The following is an 18024-nucleotide window of genomic DNA, read 5'->3' as shown; positions in this document are numbered from 1 at the left end:
CTTTGGTGGTAGCTAAAGCTACCTTTGTTTTTGATTTTTTTTTCTTTTATTGACTCAAATCGTGATGAGGAACAAGACTCGAAAAGGACTCCTACTTAAGACCCAAGAAGATTACCCCAAATAGTTAAAAAGACGCAAACGATGCAGAGGAATAAGATTTATGTTTATCTTTTCCTTGACACAAAAACCAAACGAAACAACACCGATGCAAAAACCCAACTAAGGCTAAAAGGCCAAGATGTCTTCGTTGCAAAGCCCAAGTCGAGAGATGCGCAGCATCACCATTTTATGTGAAATCCAATTCTCAATTTATTTTACATTCAAACTTTGAAGTTCTCAACAACAAAACATGCATCAGACTTAAAAAAAAAAGAGAAACCATGAAAGTCTTGCAATCTAACAAAATAATACAATTATATTATTTTTTAAAAAAAATCAGTAATATATGAAAAAAAAATAAACCATCAATTCAGTCCAAGACAGTCACAACCTGTAGTTTTAAAAATAAGCCCATACAAAGCTTTATATCGAGTTCTAGAAAGATTATATATAGGTAGACCACATCCTTTATTACCAGCTGACCGGTTAATTTTAGCATTTGCTACCCGGTGGTGTTTCCTTTAAACCGATGAATCTAATCAGCTCATCATTCGCGAACCAATTCTTGTTTCTTGTCGCTCCATTTGTCCATTCTTTTCGAAGCTTCTTCCACCTAAAACAACAGAAAAATCCAATTATTCTACAAGACAATCAAAATCAATGAAACTTATAGTTTACTATATATAGTAGAGCAAACGTACTTCTTTTGTCCAGTCTGTTCTAAACGTCACCCATGCTAAAATAAACGTTTGTATAACCGTACCACCGATCATCCCCGTCCATATACCCTATATAACATCAAAAAATGGTTAGCCTTTACTATGATTAGGCATGATATAAAATACAAGAATCATTGCACATGAAAGGTATAAGAAAACTATCTTGCCTTGGCACCGAAGTTGTAGTAAAACCCAAAGAGAGCTCCAAGAGGAATTCCGATAACATAGTAACATCCCACGTTAACTTTTGCAACAAATGTTTGCCAACCGCATCCAACCGCCACACCTATGATGAATATTTTCACAATCGTTTAGTAAATATAAAACTTATTACCTCTTTCGGTTTACGAAAATGCGGTGCATGAGGATTTACCGGAGAGGACAGGTTGGATTCCGTTGAGAACAAGCGTTACGGCAAGAAGGGGACAGAGATCAGAAACAGCGTCCGAGACTTCTTTACCCTCAGTGAATGCATAGCTCAAAACGTCGCGGCACGCCAATATAACAATGGCTAAGATCACACATGTGATTAACGAATAAATGTTGACGATGATTACAGAAAACGCTGCTGATTTAGGGTTCCCAGCTCCAAGTTCATTGCTCACTCTTACACTAAAATAACATCACACCAAATTGTGGCACATTTTCGTCAGATTTAAAGGACAAAAAGAGCCATGGTTCAAGTATGATTTGGCATTGTTTAAGTGTGTAAATGTAAGAAGCCATATAATTATTTTGGGGTAAATAAAGTGGACAGAGACATTCTAACTTTTATGTAATTATAACTTAGCGAGAAAGCGAAAGGTGAGGCTGGGAGAAAAGGAACCTTATCGCTGCATTGAATCCAACAGATATCATGAACACCCAACCTGAAATCGTCATGCTGAAAGACAAAGAAAAAAAAAGATATATAATTAAACAATTATTGCTTGTACAAAATTATTATAAACTTGCAACTTTTGACTGGACATGAAAAACTGAAAATACTAGGATATTATAAAGAAGAGAATTCGATATTGATTTGGTGCAAGTACCTAGATTGGGTGGCTGCTTCTGTTTGGTAGCAGAACAAAAACATAACTTTTGGAGCAAAAAAAAATCTAATACGACTCTCCAAAATCCAATCTAGATTTACAATATTATTGTATATAATATGTTCAACAAAATAATGAATAAGATGCAGAGTTATCGTTCAATTATTGGACGAATAAATGATGTTTTATTCGATTCCATATAAATAATTTCATAGAAATGGTCGTATAGAAATTACTAAAGTTAAATTCTAATATTTAAGAAGACAAAAAATGATGCTAAAGAGACCAAAACGAGAAGAAATGTGATGTGACCTCAGATTTTGTCTCTAGCAGTCGAAGTGTCAAATTTGTTCGCCACTACCCAAACTTACATATCTACACCCAAACTTGGCTTTTCTACTCTTAACAAAAGTTTTGTTCTATTCTTTTCATATCGGATAATAAGAATACTAAAAAGTTTTGTCGAATATTTACTAGAAAAGACTAGAATAATTCATCATACAAGTCTATAACCACATATATTCACGTGGAGTTTCAAGATATCGAAAGTGTTTTTTGTTTTGTTGTAAAGACGACTAACTACGGGTACCACCTATGCACAAGCATAAAAACAAACGTATACATAATGAATTTTTTTTATTTCTGCTATTTGGTTTAAGAGAAATATTTTGTGGCAAAAAAAACAGAGGAGATAACTAATACAGGCAAAAATAATTACTACTTTTTTGGGTCAAGACTCAAGAGGTAAAATTAATTTACTTAGCAAAATTAATAAGGAAATAATCATTTTAGTTTGACTAAAAATAGGACTTACCAAATAGAGAGTGAATATATGTGAAAATAGAATTATCGAGTTTCTTCAAGAGCAAGTTCAGGATTCTCGAGAAGTCCGGCAAGAAGAACGAGAATCTGAAAATACCAAGTCTCAAGGCAAAGCATCACGGCGGAAGCGGCGGAGAGTTTAAAGAAACTCGATAACCCCGAGAAAGCTTGTACACTAAACCCTCTCCACGTCTCACGACACCTCTCACTCGTCACAATATAAACAAACTGAGCCACCACAATGATCCACCACGACAAACTAAGCACTAGCGACGCACCAAGAAGTCCCATACCAAGCTTGTAAACAGCAAGCCAACTTAAGAGAAGGTGAACGAAGAGTGTAGCCGTTGAGATGTAAGCGCTCGGAGCAACGATGCTTTGTGATTGGAGGAACTTTTGAATCGGGAAGTTTGCAGCGTAAGCAAAGATTTGAGGGATAAGGCCGTATACGAAGAGTGATGCAGCGGAAGCGATTGCTGGAGATTGTCCAAGGAAGAGGAGGATAGGTTCGGAGAAGACGTAGAGTAAGGTGAGGAGGAGGCCGGTGAGAGTTAGTAATACGGTTGATCTTTGGAGATAAACTCCAAGCATCTCGTATTTTCTACCACCGTATGCTTGACCACACAACGTCTCCACTGCACTCCCCATCCCTAGCTATCAAATTCCAAAAAAAAAAGCATAGGATAAACGCGACATGGAGACATAGGTTGTAATAAAAATCAGTAAATCTTGTTGTTGTTACCAAGAGACCGTAAGCGAAGACTTGGATTCCGGTGTTACCGAGAGAAGCGGCGGCGAGTTCGAGGTTACCGAGATGGCCAGAGAAGATTTGAGTGGACATAGACATGAGGTAGTTGATCATGTAGACGATGACGGCTGGTGCAGCTAGGTTGAAGAGAAGTTTTGACTCAATCATAGTGGCCTTGCGTAGGCGTTGAAACAGAGGAGTTTCAACGTCGGAGAGCACGGTTTCGAGCTCGCCGTTGCTTGATTCCGTAGTCGATGGAGATGATTGAGGCTGGAGAAGCGGTTGGTATGCGCCGTCGTTTCGAGACGAGCCCATGGCTGAGAGAAAAGGTTCTCTCTTCTTCTTTTTTTTTTGTTGTGTTTTTGTTTTTTGGTGTTCTATAGCTTGAGTTTGTGTGTGGTTTGTGTTGTGTAGAGTAAATAGATATTTTCTAGGTAACCCTCTAATGACTGTTACAATTTTTTGTTTTTTATGGTTTAATAATTGTATCATTCTTACCGAGATAAATAAATAGTCCACGTCATTTTTTTTCATTAAAACCCCAAGAAAGGAAGGTTATAATATTTCTTTCTTTTTATTTGATCAAAGAACAAAGATTGTAAAATCTCTGTGATTCACTTAATGATTAAAACATACTTACACGTTAGTGGCGGATGGTCGATATTGAAGTATATTTTTACTGGAAGCATATATATTTAATAAAGTTGTGGATCCGATTGGTAACCTATAGAAAGCTGTACAAAAAAGTTGTAAACTAGAGCTGTAAGCTTTTAGTGAATAGTGTAAAGCTGTAAAAAAAAGCTGTACATAAAAACTGTATGAAAAAACTGAGAATAAAGTTTTTGATAAAGTTTTTGTGATTGGTAAATATTAAAACTGTATATTTGTAAAGCTTTTAAAAACTGTTACCAATCACACCCTATGTAAGTTAAGTTTAATTTGATACATGTAGGGGGTATTGAACTTGGATTTGGAAAGATTTTGTAGGAATTTAATATTTTAGAATTTTGAAGGATTTGATTGAGTTATTGGGAGATTTTGATTAGTTTTTAAAGTTTTTATATTTAAAATATAAGAAAATAAATGTGATTCTCTAAGATTTTAGAATATTTTAGAACACAAAAAAAAAGAAACTTTGTGGCATCACCGGGGATCTCTCTCACCGTCACGCGTACGATCCCAAACTCCGCTCCGACATCGTTTCCCTCTCTAAGCTTCCCAACGCACGTTCATGGCTCTCCGACCACATCTTCCCTTTCCTCCCGGCAGCCTCGATCCGTTACATTGATGTTGGAAACGAAGTCATCGCTACATCCGACAAAACACTGATCGGTCATCTCCTTCCCGCCATGGAGGCGCTTACGTTAACAGTAAATCTGGCTAAAGTGACTGGGATCTTCGTCTCTACGCCTCACTCGCTCGGTGTCCTATTAGGCTCTTCCGAACCACCTAGCTCCGGTAAGTTTCGTAGAGGCTACGATAAAACCATCTTCGCTCCAATCCTCGACTTCCAAAACCGCACGAAGTCTCCTTCTATGGTTAACTCGTACCCATATTTTGGGTTCGGACCCGAAACATTAAACTACGCACTCTTTAACTCAAACGACGTAGTTTTCGTTGACCTGGTTATGAAGATGAACTACACCAACATGTTCGACGCTCATCTTGACGCTGTTTACTCTGCTATGAGACGGAGAGGGTACGGTGACGTGGACATCGTGGTGGCTGAGACCGGTTGGCCCTCAGCTCGTGAACCAAACCAGACCGGCATCGGTATTATGCCGCTACATACAACCGTATAAAGCATGTGAATTCGGGTAAGGGCACTCCATTGATGCCTAGAAGAAAAAAACGAAGACGAACCTAGAAGAAACTTGAACCTGCGCGAATGACTAACGATATCCCTATTACTACTGGTCATTATTGGAGATGCTAATAAACTCCAGTTCTTCGCTTAGGTTTCGTTTCGTTTCGCTGGGTTTGTTTGCAATTTATGGCTTTCACACTCTAGTTGCACGAAAAAGTATGGAAACTCAAACTCCATTAGTGAACAAAATACCCAAATCCTTTTATATTTAGCTGATGGCGGTGAAGCAGACAAGAGAAACAATTTCACACTTGTTGTGGGATTAGACGAGTTTATTTCCAGAGTTTTTTTTTTTTTGATGAAATTCTTTCAAATTCCACCTCAAAGGCTGTGATTTTGAGAGAGATATTTTTCAACTAAAAACACACAAAAAGTCTTGTAGAATCATGTAAAGGAGAATTTTATAAAAAAGTTCTGAAATTTTGAATAACAATAGATTTTAAGTCAGTTTTATAAATCATTGATTGAATAACAAGAGATTTCAGATTGTTTTAAATGATTTTATCGAAATCTAAGTTGAATAAAAGAGGATTTTAAAAGATTTTACATAAATCTAAGTTGAATAACAAAAAATTTTAAAAATACTCTAAAATCTTTTAAAATACAAGTTCAATACTCCCCTCGTAGTTAGAAATTGGAAACAAAATGTGTTAATACTGGGATAAAGCTCCAGCCCTGACGGATAATGCGCAGAGTTCTTCTCATTCCACTGGGATATTGTGGGACAAGACTTGGTTACTGCAGTTCAGGAGTTTTTCAGTACCGATCGGATGCTAAAGCAATGGAACTCCACACTACTCACCCTCATCCCAAAAACCACGAATGCGACTTCAATGACAGACTTCAGGCCCATTGCGTGCTGTAACTCGATTTACAAAGTGGTCTCAAAGCTTCTTGCCAACAGATTTAAGACGGTTCTACCGAATTTGATAGCAAATTCTCAATCAACTTTCATCCCAGATCGTTTGCTTGTTGAAAATGTGCTTTTGGCCACAGAACTAATCCAGGGCTACAATCAAACAAACATATCCGGATGAGGTATGCTAAAAGTAGATATGCGAAAGGCTTTTGACTCTGCTCATTGGGATTTCGTCATCAATGTCCTCAAGGCAATGGGATTTCCACCAAGTTTTGTCACGATGATCAGCGAATGCATAAAGACGCCTACATTCTCTGTCTCGGTTAATGGTGAGTCGTGTGGTTATTTCAAAAGTGCTAAAGGACTTAGGCAAGGAGATTCAATCTCTCCATACCTCTTCACACTGGCAATGGAAGTATTCACCATAATGCTCAATAAAAGCTACACCAACAATCTCATAGGCCATCATCCAGGAGGATTCTCACTGCAGGTATCCCACTTAGCCTTCGCTGATGATATTATGGTCTTTTTTTATGGGAAAAAGGTTTCGTTGGAAAACATCACAAAGGTTTTGGAGGACTTCTCTATGCTCTCGGGACTCACCATGAATAAGGACAAAACAGATATGTTCCTGGCAGGAGTGAACGAGACTGAAACCTCTGGGTGTACTGCACTTGGTTTCAATCTCGGTTCACTTCCCATACGTTACCTCGGGTTACCTCTTATGCATATGAAGCTTTGGATTACTGATTACAGGCCTTTGCTTGAAAATATCACTGCAAAGTTCTCCACTTGGGCGGCCCGTGCACTCTCGTATGCTGGTCGAAAGGAGCTCATCTCTTCAGTTATATATGAGATTTATAACTTCTGGGCTTCTGCGTTTATCTTACCAAAAGGGTGCATCAAGAGCATTGAAAGTCTCTGTTCGAAATTTCTCTGGGGTGGAGACATCACGAAAAAACCGCATATCAAAGTTTCTTGGAAGAATCTATGTCTGCCAAAAGAAGAGGGAGGCCTTAGTTTTCGATGTCTTATACAATGGAACCGAACACTATGTTTAAAAATGATTTGGAGATTGCTTACCGCTAGGGACTCATTGTGGGCAGTTTGGCTACGGAATAATAAGGTCAAAGATGGGTGCTCTTGGCAGTTAGCAGAAAATCAGCAGGTTTCTTGGACATGGAAAACGCTTCTACAGCTTCGTCCTCTAGCAATCATATTCCTGCGTTGTAAAGTGGGGAATGGTCAGGAAGCAAGCTTCTGGTTCGACTGGTGGACTCTGTTTGGCCCATTGATTCACCTAATGGGACAATCTGGTCCATCGCAAATGGGTATCCCACTCTCTGCAACGGTTGGCTCATTCGTTCAGCCCATTCTCCTCAAGCGGAGATTCTTCAAATCCACCTCAACACATTGCCTCTTCCAAGTCTATCTACCACCACTGACATGTATGTCTGGAAGACCGAAGGCAGGAACCTCCACCATGGACAGAACAGGCCTGGTACAAAGGTGTTATTCCGCGTCACGCATTCATGTTGTGGATAACACACCTCAATAGGCTCCCAACAAAAACAAGGTTAGCAAGTTGGGGCATGAATCTTGACACTACGTGTTGTTTATGTGGTGTTGAGCCGGAAACGCGAGACCATATTTTCCTTCACTGCGGTTTCAGCGAGATTTTATGGTCAGAGGCAAATCGGTGGTTAGGGTACTCCCCGTTTATCTTCCACACTTGGAATGTTTTCTCGGCCTGGATGGACATCAAAGTTTCCAACTCTCCGCAAACACTCTGCCGTCTTGTTGCACATGCACTCGTTTACTCCATCTGGATTCAAAGGAATAACAGGATACACAATAATGTATCCACCCCGGCGCAGGTTCTCTTCAAAGCTCTTGATAGGCAAGTACGTGATGTCATCCTTGCAAAGGCACACCGAAAAAATTTCAAAAGGCTTTTGCAAATATAGCTTAGAACTCTTTGGGTGACTTTTTGTTCTCCATTTACTCTCAGATACCCCTTTGTTTTTATTTTTTAGGCAAAGGTTATCTTAAATATCAAGCTATTGTAATCACTACAATTAGATTTTCTCAATGAAAATTCACATATTTTCAAAAAAAAAAAAATATATGTGTTAATAGGATGCTTATGCAATTTTAGCAGGTTGAAACGGTTGTTTGGACGTTGTTTAAATGCTTAAAGTCTAGAGCATTAGTAAAATAAGCACTAGTAAAATCTAGCTATATTTATTAATGATTTCCTCTACTAAATATCTATATATTTTATTGTTTTTTGGATGATAAAAAAATACAGTATTCACACTTTTAAGGAATAATCATTTAGCAAATGGTTATCATTTTTTTTTGTTATTCTAATTTGGAATTTTCAGGCCTACATCCATACATCTTCATGGAGTCGGGTCAAACTACATAGACAACCAAATACGTCGGTCCAAATGCATTTTGTACGATGTAGTCTTTACAGGGGTAGTTACACCCCCTTCTTCTTAAAACGTAGGTCGGCTACATAAGTTGGTATAGTCATGAAAGCAAACGTACTAGTGTGTTTTATGTGTTGTAAATTTTGATATTTATGTGGATATATATGATTGCAAATAAAATTGTTCACCAATGGTTATATAGTCTACATGCAAGTATTGGTACACGTCCCCATTCTTTCCCAGTCACTCGTTCCAATTTTCAACCCAATGCCATTGCTACGTTTAATAAGCATGTTAATGCCCCCCAAGAAACTATATTAAGAATTGCTTGTAGTATATACACATACTTATATAAAGTTCATCGTGTCGGAATATACATGTTTTGTTTCAACGATCCATGCATGGGATATGGTGTAAAGATACGTACCAAGGCGAAACTTACTAGTATAACATTTTCTTAGATGATTTAAAACTAATCGCTGTTTCTCTAGCCAAGAGTCGAAATCGACCATAAAGCCAAGAAACATTTCTTATTGTATTTATTTTAAATACAATAATGTCCACAAATTAAATGTATCAAACTGAAATTATAAATCAACCATAAAGCCAATGGAAGTGATAGCCCCAGAAGCTACAGCCTTTGATGAAATTATTTGGATTAAACTAATAAACTCCAACTAATAAAGTAGATACAATTATGATCAAAAATTGAATTGGAGGAGTTCCGATAACCAATAAAGTAGATGCAATTATCCTTGAGAGACTTTTGGAAATTGGCTTGGAAAGAGAATCTAGATGGGAGTAGCACCGTTCTTTCTACGAAAACAACAACACAATTTCCAAAAATTTATACGGATTTGTGTTAGGTTATGTGTATTGAGGTTTATCGAGGTTTCTCCACTAAATTTTCACCAATTAAAAAATACAAAGTAATAAAAAAAGTAGAAAAGAAAATGAGAAATGTTTTTCAAAGTTTCTTAAATAAGAAACTTCGACAAACTGTTTGGGATACGTGTCTAATTCTAATTGGTTATATTTTATTTATTATTTAAATAAATAATAATTTTATATAAAAATAATTAAAATACAATATTTTGAGAAATCCACTTAATATTTACCGATGTTCTTAGTAGGGTTTTAGTTTCATATATTCGTGATGTTAGACCATAGGTAGTGGAGTAACCCATATGGATTGCTCACAAATAAATTAATCATATAATTATTATTAATCTAATCAAAACAACCGATTAAGTACTTATCAAAATTCATCCTTCCACTAGAGAAACCTTCATTAAACCTTCATAGGTTTCTCAATTATTAATATATATATTTTTTTTAAATTATTGTTTATTCATTTTCAAATTTAAATAATTTTAAATTGAGAAATAAGTTATATTAATTACTTATATTACATATAAGGGAAATAAAAATATTTTACATAATTCGGGAATATTAAACATATTTTACAAAATCGAGAAAAATAGATAAATATAAATTATAATAGAAGAAACGAGGTACGAAAAATATTTGATATAATTTGGAAATATTAAACATATATATTTGTTATATACTTTACTTGTAGAACATTTATTTTTAATATTTCATAACTTTCAACTTTTTGGTTTTGTTGAAACTATTATATGAACCAAATTCACAGAAGTATCTCTTTAATAAAGAAAACCAAATAAGATAAAATCATGAAATATCTAATACATGATAACTTAAGATTAAATATCCATTGGTAATTTAGTTGGACAATTTGGACTAAGCTAGACATTAGAGTCTTGCAAACGTCAAGTAACCGGTGTGACGTCTTGCCTCGCTACAAGGCCGAGCCATGACGACTGAAGTAGCATTAGAAGAGTTGTCCTGTGAAACTGTTTCGTTTTTGTTTGAACGGTGTTTTCTCTTGCAAGGTCTCATTCCTTCATTGTCCTCCTTGTGGCTTTCACCAACCATGCTAGTATCCATTTTCACTTCCTTCACTCCATATGTTCTAAGAAGCACCTCAAAGGCTCAAACGTTCTTATCTCTGCAAAACTCAAACACATCACTATATAAGATCAAGCGAAACTCACAAGGAACCAAGGAATTTATAAGCTTGTGACAGTTGGCTTTGGTTCCTCTGACTTTCCAAGGCATAAGAATGTCAAAACTATTTCTCTAAACAATGTCAAAATTATTTCTCTAAAATGGGAATAGATAAGGTTCCATAAAAAGTTCTGCGAACAAAACAATATCCTAAACCCACAACACACATATATATACATGCCAAAGCTTTCCAACAACAACTGTACAAGATCTCGGCTAGTATTTACACCAAATCTATATCCAATCAAATGCAAGATAAGAGCTTAAGAAGTGTACCTATGATGTGCCACGTGAGCCAAGGAGAACTAAGATCACAGAGCAAACGAAACACTCTTCCAAAGAACTCCTAAACCATAACACATTCATTGTCTCTGCAACAATTAAACCAAAAAAAAAACAAAAACCCTAAATTTCAATTGCCCCCATCTCTAATCACCAGATAATCGAAAACGAAAATTAAATCAAAACATTTCAATAAAGAATTAAGATTGAACACATCATAAGACACAAAATGGGGAACCAAAGAAAACAAAAAAAAGAAGCAGGACTCACTGGTAACATCATATACAACAATGGCAACAACAAAACAGAGTCCATACTCCATAGCATGGATGAGTCTATTGTGATCATAATATTCTATGTAAGGAGATAATTAATTAAAAGAACACAACAACAACAACAACAACAACAACAAAACAGATTAAAGTTGATGTCGGAGAATTGACGAATTAATTAGAGATGAAAAATACAAACCTAACCACGGGTAAATATTATCGAACAAAACTGGTAAATGGTGTCGAATTTGTCATACATGAAACGAGTGATGATGCTGGTTTTCCGACAGATTGATCACCTAAGAATACCAACTTAAACTTGGCCAAAGGTGAGACAGTCGATTGCTATTGGGGAAAAAAACTCCAGAAAGTCAACAACAAAAAAAAGAGAATTGATATTGACTCGATTGATTTCAACAGATTTGTGGTGATTCGAAGTTAGGGTTTTGCAAAATCGCCAGAGGCAATCTCGTCGCGAGAGAGAAAAGAGTGAGAGAAAGGAAAGAGGAAAAATCACAATAAAGAAAAATTTCCTTTTCTATTTACTCACTATCGAATAAAAAATTGACACGTGCCGTGTCTTATAGGGTGCTCCGCTTCCTCTCCGAGAAACGATTCTCTTCATATGGGCTTATTATTTTCATGAGAAACACCAATAGACATGCTCTTAGAGCTTAGCAGATACTTTAAATATGCATGTAAGGAATTTGTATTCACAATACATCATTCAAGGTAATAATTTTTAGTTATTTCATATTCGTTTACTAACAACATTACACTCATGAGTAGGGAAGTGTTAATAATAGTTGTATCTTTTGCTCTTAACAAGATTCAGCTGTAAGTTAACAAAACGTCTAAGAACTTAAATGAAATTGATAAAATAAAAATAAAAACAACTTTATAAAAGTCTATAAAAAGCCACTCATTCAAGAATTTTTTTTAAAAAAAGCTGAAACCTGTTTTTTGCCGGTAAAAAGGTGAAACCTAGTTACCAATCATTACCTTCATCTCCCACTTCTTTAGGTTTTAAAAGCAAATTAAAAAACTTCTCACTTTTTGTAAATAAATAAGGATGAGGACATCAAGCATTTACCATGATATAATTGAAGAAAGTTCTATAATAGGTGGTGAAACATAAGCGCATAGCCCTGGGCATTCGGGTATTCGATCAGATTCGGGTTCGGATGTTCGGATTTTCGGATTTTCGAATGTAGAAATATAAAATCCGATCGGGTATTTTATGATATCGGGTCGGATTCAGGTAATTTGGCTTCGGGTTTGGATAATTTCAGATATACCCGAATTTATTAATAAAAAAATATTTTTTCTTCTGTCATGAAAAAAAAAAATAACTTTCTACATCGCTCTTCTTGTCTCCTTTTTCTTCATCTTTCTTTTCTTCAGCCAAAAACCCTAATTTTATTTATCCATTGCCACCACTTCAAGAATCAAATCTCTACCAAATCTAACAATATCTATAGCAAATTATATGTTATGATTCATATTTATCTTCCAACCTCACTCACTCCTCAACCCCCACAAAGTATCACTCTTTTTTTTTTTTAGATTTGCTTGTCATGTTTCTAGTAAAATTGATCTAGGTATGGAAAAAAATAAAACAATTATCGATTCCGTTGATTGAGAGAAAAAAATAAGTAAATTCTAGAATATATGAATATATATAAATACTTAATGTTTTTATACTATGACAGAATAACCAAGGTAGCAAAATAGTTTATGATGCATCAATTAATGTTTAAGGTGCTCGTTTCAAACCCACTTAAATGTATTTTTGTATTTATTTCGGGTTGATTCGGATCTACTTTGGATATCGGGTATACTTTGGATATCGGGTATCCGAATTTCAAAGAAACTAAATCCGATCGGATATTTAATACTACCTGAATCCGAACCGAACTGCTTATTTTGGGTCGGTTTCGGATTCGGTTAAAATGCCCAGGCATAATTCTTCTTGTAAAAAATCGTATATCATATATACTTGTAATTTGTTTTGTTGAATTTTCCATAATTATCCCAAAATACAAACTATTATACCACAAATTGATTTTTTTCCTTTCTTATTTATACTTTTTTTTTTGTTCAAACCCTTTCTTATTTATACAAAACTAGGTATTAACCCACGTTGACTAGGAGGTCAACATTTTTAAAAAATATATATAATATAATAATAAAAGTTATTGTTATATATTTTTTTTAAATAGATTTTGTTTGGGATAATATTTATTTTTAATTATTCTGTAAATCTATTAATCTATTTGAATACTAATTATTCTAGAATATTATAGTATTTTATTTTTGACATATTATTACAGTTTTATATTGTTTATTTGTTGTATTTGCATCATTATTTTGTGAAATATAAAATAGTAATTTTAATATTATAATTGTGAGCAAATCAAAATTATTAATTTATCATCTATTTAAATTTAGATTTACCAACCGGGCAATGTAGAAATTAAAACACACATTTTTCATAGATTGGGTAATATATTGTTTCTTTAAGAATTCATCATTGTATATATGAGGGATTGTCATAAAACATGGATAAAATCATACAATTTAATAATTTATGTTATTTCAACCAAATATATCGGATAAATTTAGTTCATACTATATTAATTGAGAAGTACAAATATGAAACTTACCTTAAAATGTGTAAAAAATTACATTCAATTGCCATTAGAAAAATTTAATTAAGGTTAATTAATTAACTAAATAAATATAATTAATTAAAATAAAAAACGCTGAGAGATCAAAAATAAAATAAAAAATCTAGAAAAGTAAAAAAATCTATTCAAATCAAAACTAATTTATTCTTGAAAAAGAATAAAATATAAAAATCAACAACTAAGATTTTTAAAAGACACAGATAATTATTAGTTTAAAAAATTATTATCTCTCTAATAAAATGATGGACGAAAATTACTAAATATTTTTTTTAAATATAAACCAATCAGAATTTCAAAAAACTAAGATTTTATATCCAAGTAGACAATAAAATTATTTTCAATAACTAGATTTCAAAGATTTTATTAAGATCTCAAATTATGATTCTCCTATCATCTTTTTTACAAATTGTTTAGAATTTTCATATAATATTTATGATTAATAATTATTCAGAATTTGTTTCTGCATATGTTGTGATTTGAATTTTTAAAAACGAATATATATATTACCCTCTTTTTTGAATGTAAAAGATATATTACTCAATCTATGGAAAAATGTTTGTTTTAATTTTCACATTGGCGGGTTGGTAAAACTAAATTTATATAGTTTATAGATTAATAAATTTTATTTGCTTACAATTATAGTATTAAAATTACTACTTCATATTTCACAAAATATTGATGCAAATACAACAAACAAACAATACAAAACTGTAATATACATCAAAAATAAAATATTATAATATTTTAAAATAATTCGTATTAAAAAAAGACATATATATTTATAGAACAATTAAAATGAATATTATCTCAAAAAAAAATTTTAAGAAATATAACAATAATTTTTATTATTATATTATAATTTTTTTAAAAATGTTCACCGTGCTTGATATCTCCTAGTTAAATTGATTTTCTTGTAATTTTTTTTCTTTCTTATTTATCCTAGTTAAATTGTCTTAATTATTCTTAAGGATCCTAACTATTTTTTTACTATTTCTAATGACATTCTAATGTATTTTTTTACACTTTTAATGTTATTTTTATAAATGTACTTCTTGATGTATTGATAATGAGTTGTTATTAATCGTTTCTGACTAAACTAAATTAATTTGTTCTAATATAATAAGTAAATACATATTAGCGTACATGAACTACAACAGTAACTTTAATAATTATATATGTATGCATAGCGTAAATAAACCATCCAGTAGCTAACTAATGTAATGTCGTTTAGTCAGACAGAGATACTAAATTAACCCCAAGAGACAATCAGACAATGTGTACACGTGGACTAATTAAATTGATACGTCACATGCAATGGGCTCTGAAAGTGCCATGAAAATTATTGCGAAATTGACCTAATTAATCCCATGTGGAAGACACTCTTTACGAATTGTCAGCTCTTTTCCGCGTTTCAGCCTCTATTTTTCTTTCTTCGTTTAGCAATATGCGTATCAAACCCATGCATGGCCCATTTTCAAAAGTACGTCAATCTATATATATTCTTAATAAGAAAAGGTTTTTAAAAATACACATATAAGATATTTTGTTAGTTTCTAAGTTAAATTTGTATAAACTGGCTTTAATATGTTTAATTCCATTAGGACTTCCTTTGTTAATTTATTAATTAATGGAAGGGTCTCTAATCTCAATTATGAAAAGCGATCGGTGGTTAGAATTGGATTTGATTTGGTCAGAAAATCGTAATTAGACAAAATCTAATTTTATACGACGGCTTGAATGTTTTATTATAATCGTTGATGGATATGGACCTTGCACCATACTTTTATTCAGAAAAAATTGATTAATCAAAAACTATACTAGCTAGGGGTTAACTCCACTCGTTAGACAGGGATAATTTAAGTTTTTTCTTGACTTGGATCGGATATTCGGATGTGATATGCATGCATAAGGAAAGATGATTTGTGCTTTCACATGCTATAAACAATGGCTAATACAATACCAAGAATCGAACATAAAATGAATTTAAATGTTAGAAAAAAAAATAGATACAATAGAGGAAAAAATATATATACTCCGTCGAAAAAGTCTCAAAACCTGGGTAGTGGATTTTGACAACTGGCTCATTCCACAGTCTACAATTAGTTGCATTAAAATCTACAAGTTCTCGAAATTTTCCATGTAATATTGTTGCCTTGTTGTTGGAAACAAATTAGATAAGTGTTTATGAATTATGACTTGTGAGCTTGCACGACCTACCTAACACATACTACGTTCACATGTCTAAATATATTACATTAATATGTTCACCGGAATTTAAAAAGAAACCTCGATCGCAATTAGTTTTGACCCGGTTAATTATGCTGAGGGAAGCATGACACATCAATTTGTGGTTGGAAAAATTGTCAAGTTCGGTGATACGGTCCATGCCCTTTTTGTATATCTATATATCTATATATATATATATATTTATTTATAATTAAGATTACGTTGGACTGAAAAAAAATTGCTATGTTAAAAGTTATAAAACTAGGTGAATTGAAAATCTACGTTAAGCTACTTTTATAACAACTCATAACTATAAAAGTAGCTTAACGTAATCGTAAACAAAACTATTCAAAAACTTTTTCTATTAACGATTAATATGTGATAGTTTCGTCGTCCGTATATATATAGCATGCCATTATTATTTTTTGTTTTATAGAGATACAACTTCACATCAGATCCGTTTACTATGGTTATATTGATTCCATTTACACTTCTTTTTATAGTTAAATTGTTAGTGATGAATAGCCAAATCATTACAATGCATAAAGATATTTATTTTAGAAATATATTTATAATCTCACCCAAGCAACCGAGACAAGACAAAAGGTACACATGATAAAAGAACGACCCACCTATGTGGTTGAATTTATTTATCAATATAGTTTACATAATTATATGACACAGTATACCGTGTTATGACAGAACATCTAAGATAATAATTACGACACCAATAAAAATAAAAATTTCAAAACCTCACTTACACATTGCAAATGCTCCGGCGCATAAATCGCTCCTCTCATGTGCTCTCTCTCTCTCTCTCTCTCTCTCTCTCTCTCTCTCTCTCTCTCTCTCTCTCTCTCTCTGTCTCCTTCTCGATTGTATATATATACCAATACAACCCTCATTATCTCATGTCTCTAATTTATCTTATATCATACACATTTGACATATCAATGGGAAATTGCCTGAGACACGACAATGGCCTCGCTGGAGAAGAGGTAGACGATCTAATTGAGCCTGAGCCGCCGATTAAGTTATTGGATGAAGGCAAAGCGAGTATCAGTGGGAAAGAAGAAAGTGAAAGATCAACGGAAGGATCAGAATCTAAGGTGGTAAGGATAAAAGTTACGGTGACAAAAGAAGAACTTAGACAAATCTTGGGTCACAAGAAAGGTATCAACTCCATTCAACACTTAGTTCATGTTCTCAAAGATAGTGGCAGAAACATCTCCAGGGCTGATGAAGAAGAGGAACCAAGTGATGAAAATTGGAGGCCTTCGTTAGAAAGCATTCCAGAGAGTGAGAATCATTACTGAAATTTATCATACATATATTTAACTAATAATCCAATTTCTCCAGTACTTTTTGACTTTTTTTTTTCCAAGATGACTTTTTATTTTGTTGTCTAATTGGTACTTTTTAACCAATGTTGTCTCATAAACATTTTGGTTTTTTCTTTTCTCCTTTTTAGTTTTCTTATATTGTTTGTTTCTTCCCGACGATATTTGGTGGTGCTTTGTGTTTTTGTTAGAGCACTAATTAACTATTACATATCATTGTGTGCTGTATTTTGTTAAAGTATAGTATATGTTATGTGGTTGAAAAATCAGAATCTTTATATGTGTACAACGGCATGTTGTTGTTTTTTTTCTTTTTCAAAATTTTCGCGTAAGTACACAATGGCCATATTATCATAAATCACTACACTACATGTCATATACAGTATTAAAGTGTTTATTTCTTCGAATCCGCATTTAGAACAACGTAACTTGCGAGTGATAGTACCAATGTAGGTAAGATCATAACTCATAAGAGCTTCACTATCTTAATATTGATTATAACATGAGTGTTTAAGTTGACGGACCATATTGTTCGGA

At 33.5% G+C, this 18024-nt stretch overlaps 4 protein-coding genes, 1 long non-coding RNA gene and 1 pseudogene across 6 annotated transcripts; 3 read left to right on the top strand and 3 right to left on the bottom strand.

Annotated features, from left to right (window-relative positions):
• Positions 1-397: 397 nt before the first annotated feature.
• LOC147920408 (protein DETOXIFICATION 40-like) lies at positions 398-2748 on the bottom strand. Of its 2 annotated transcripts, none has more exons than XM_087503336.1 (6): positions 2667-2748; positions 1645-1701; positions 1192-1430; positions 986-1104; positions 801-887; positions 398-712 (listed from the first exon to the last, which is right to left on the bottom strand). In XM_087503336.1, the coding sequence occupies exons 2-6, from the start codon at positions 1698-1700 to the stop codon at positions 647-649; spliced, it is 567 nt and encodes a 188-aa protein (XP_087359462.1). In that variant the 5' UTR covers position 1701; positions 2667-2748; the 3' UTR covers positions 398-646. The 2 variants fall into 2 exon arrangements, with proteins under 2 accessions (XP_087359462.1, XP_087359463.1); XM_087503337.1 differs by lacking the exon at positions 2667-2748 and adding an exon at positions 1853-1961.
• Positions 2667-3955, bottom strand: LOC104766069 (protein DETOXIFICATION 40-like). The gene is made up of 2 exons (XM_087503335.1): positions 3417-3955; positions 2667-3328 (listed from the first exon to the last, which is right to left on the bottom strand). Exons 1-2 carry the CDS (start codon positions 3912-3914, stop codon positions 2699-2701), a joined length of 1128 nt encoding a protein of 375 aa, XP_087359461.1. The 5' UTR covers positions 3915-3955; the 3' UTR covers positions 2667-2698.
• A 285-nt stretch (positions 3956-4240) lies between these two features.
• Positions 4241-5551, top strand: LOC104767720 (glucan endo-1,3-beta-glucosidase pseudogene; annotated as a pseudogene).
• A 2189-nt stretch (positions 5552-7740) lies between these two features.
• Positions 7741-8115, top strand: LOC147920407 (uncharacterized). Its single transcript, XM_087501059.1, has one exon. It carries the CDS (start codon positions 7741-7743, stop codon positions 8113-8115), a length of 375 nt encoding a protein of 124 aa, XP_087357185.1.
• Positions 8116-10236: 2121 nt separating this feature from the next.
• LOC104766068 (uncharacterized) lies at positions 10237-11769 on the bottom strand. The gene is made up of 3 exons (XR_763953.2): positions 11431-11769; positions 10954-11048; positions 10237-10618 (listed from the first exon to the last, which is right to left on the bottom strand). It is a non-coding gene; the product is annotated as an uncharacterized LOC104766068 (long non-coding RNA).
• Positions 11770-16913: 5144 nt separating this feature from the next.
• Positions 16914-17753, top strand: LOC104766067 (uncharacterized). Its single transcript, XM_010489886.3, has one exon. It carries the CDS (start codon positions 16918-16920, stop codon positions 17461-17463), a length of 546 nt encoding a protein of 181 aa, XP_010488188.2. The 5' UTR covers positions 16914-16917; the 3' UTR covers positions 17464-17753.
• The last annotated feature ends 271 nt before the right edge of the window (positions 17754-18024 follow it).

The sequence above is a fragment of the Camelina sativa genome, chromosome 19 (assembly GCF_030686135.1).
Source record: "Camelina sativa cultivar CO46 ecotype springtype chromosome 19, ASM3068613v1".
NCBI classification, from domain to species: domain Eukaryota; kingdom Viridiplantae; phylum Streptophyta; class Magnoliopsida; order Brassicales; family Brassicaceae; genus Camelina; species Camelina sativa.
This window is presented reverse-complemented; position numbering and strand designations above follow the sequence as displayed.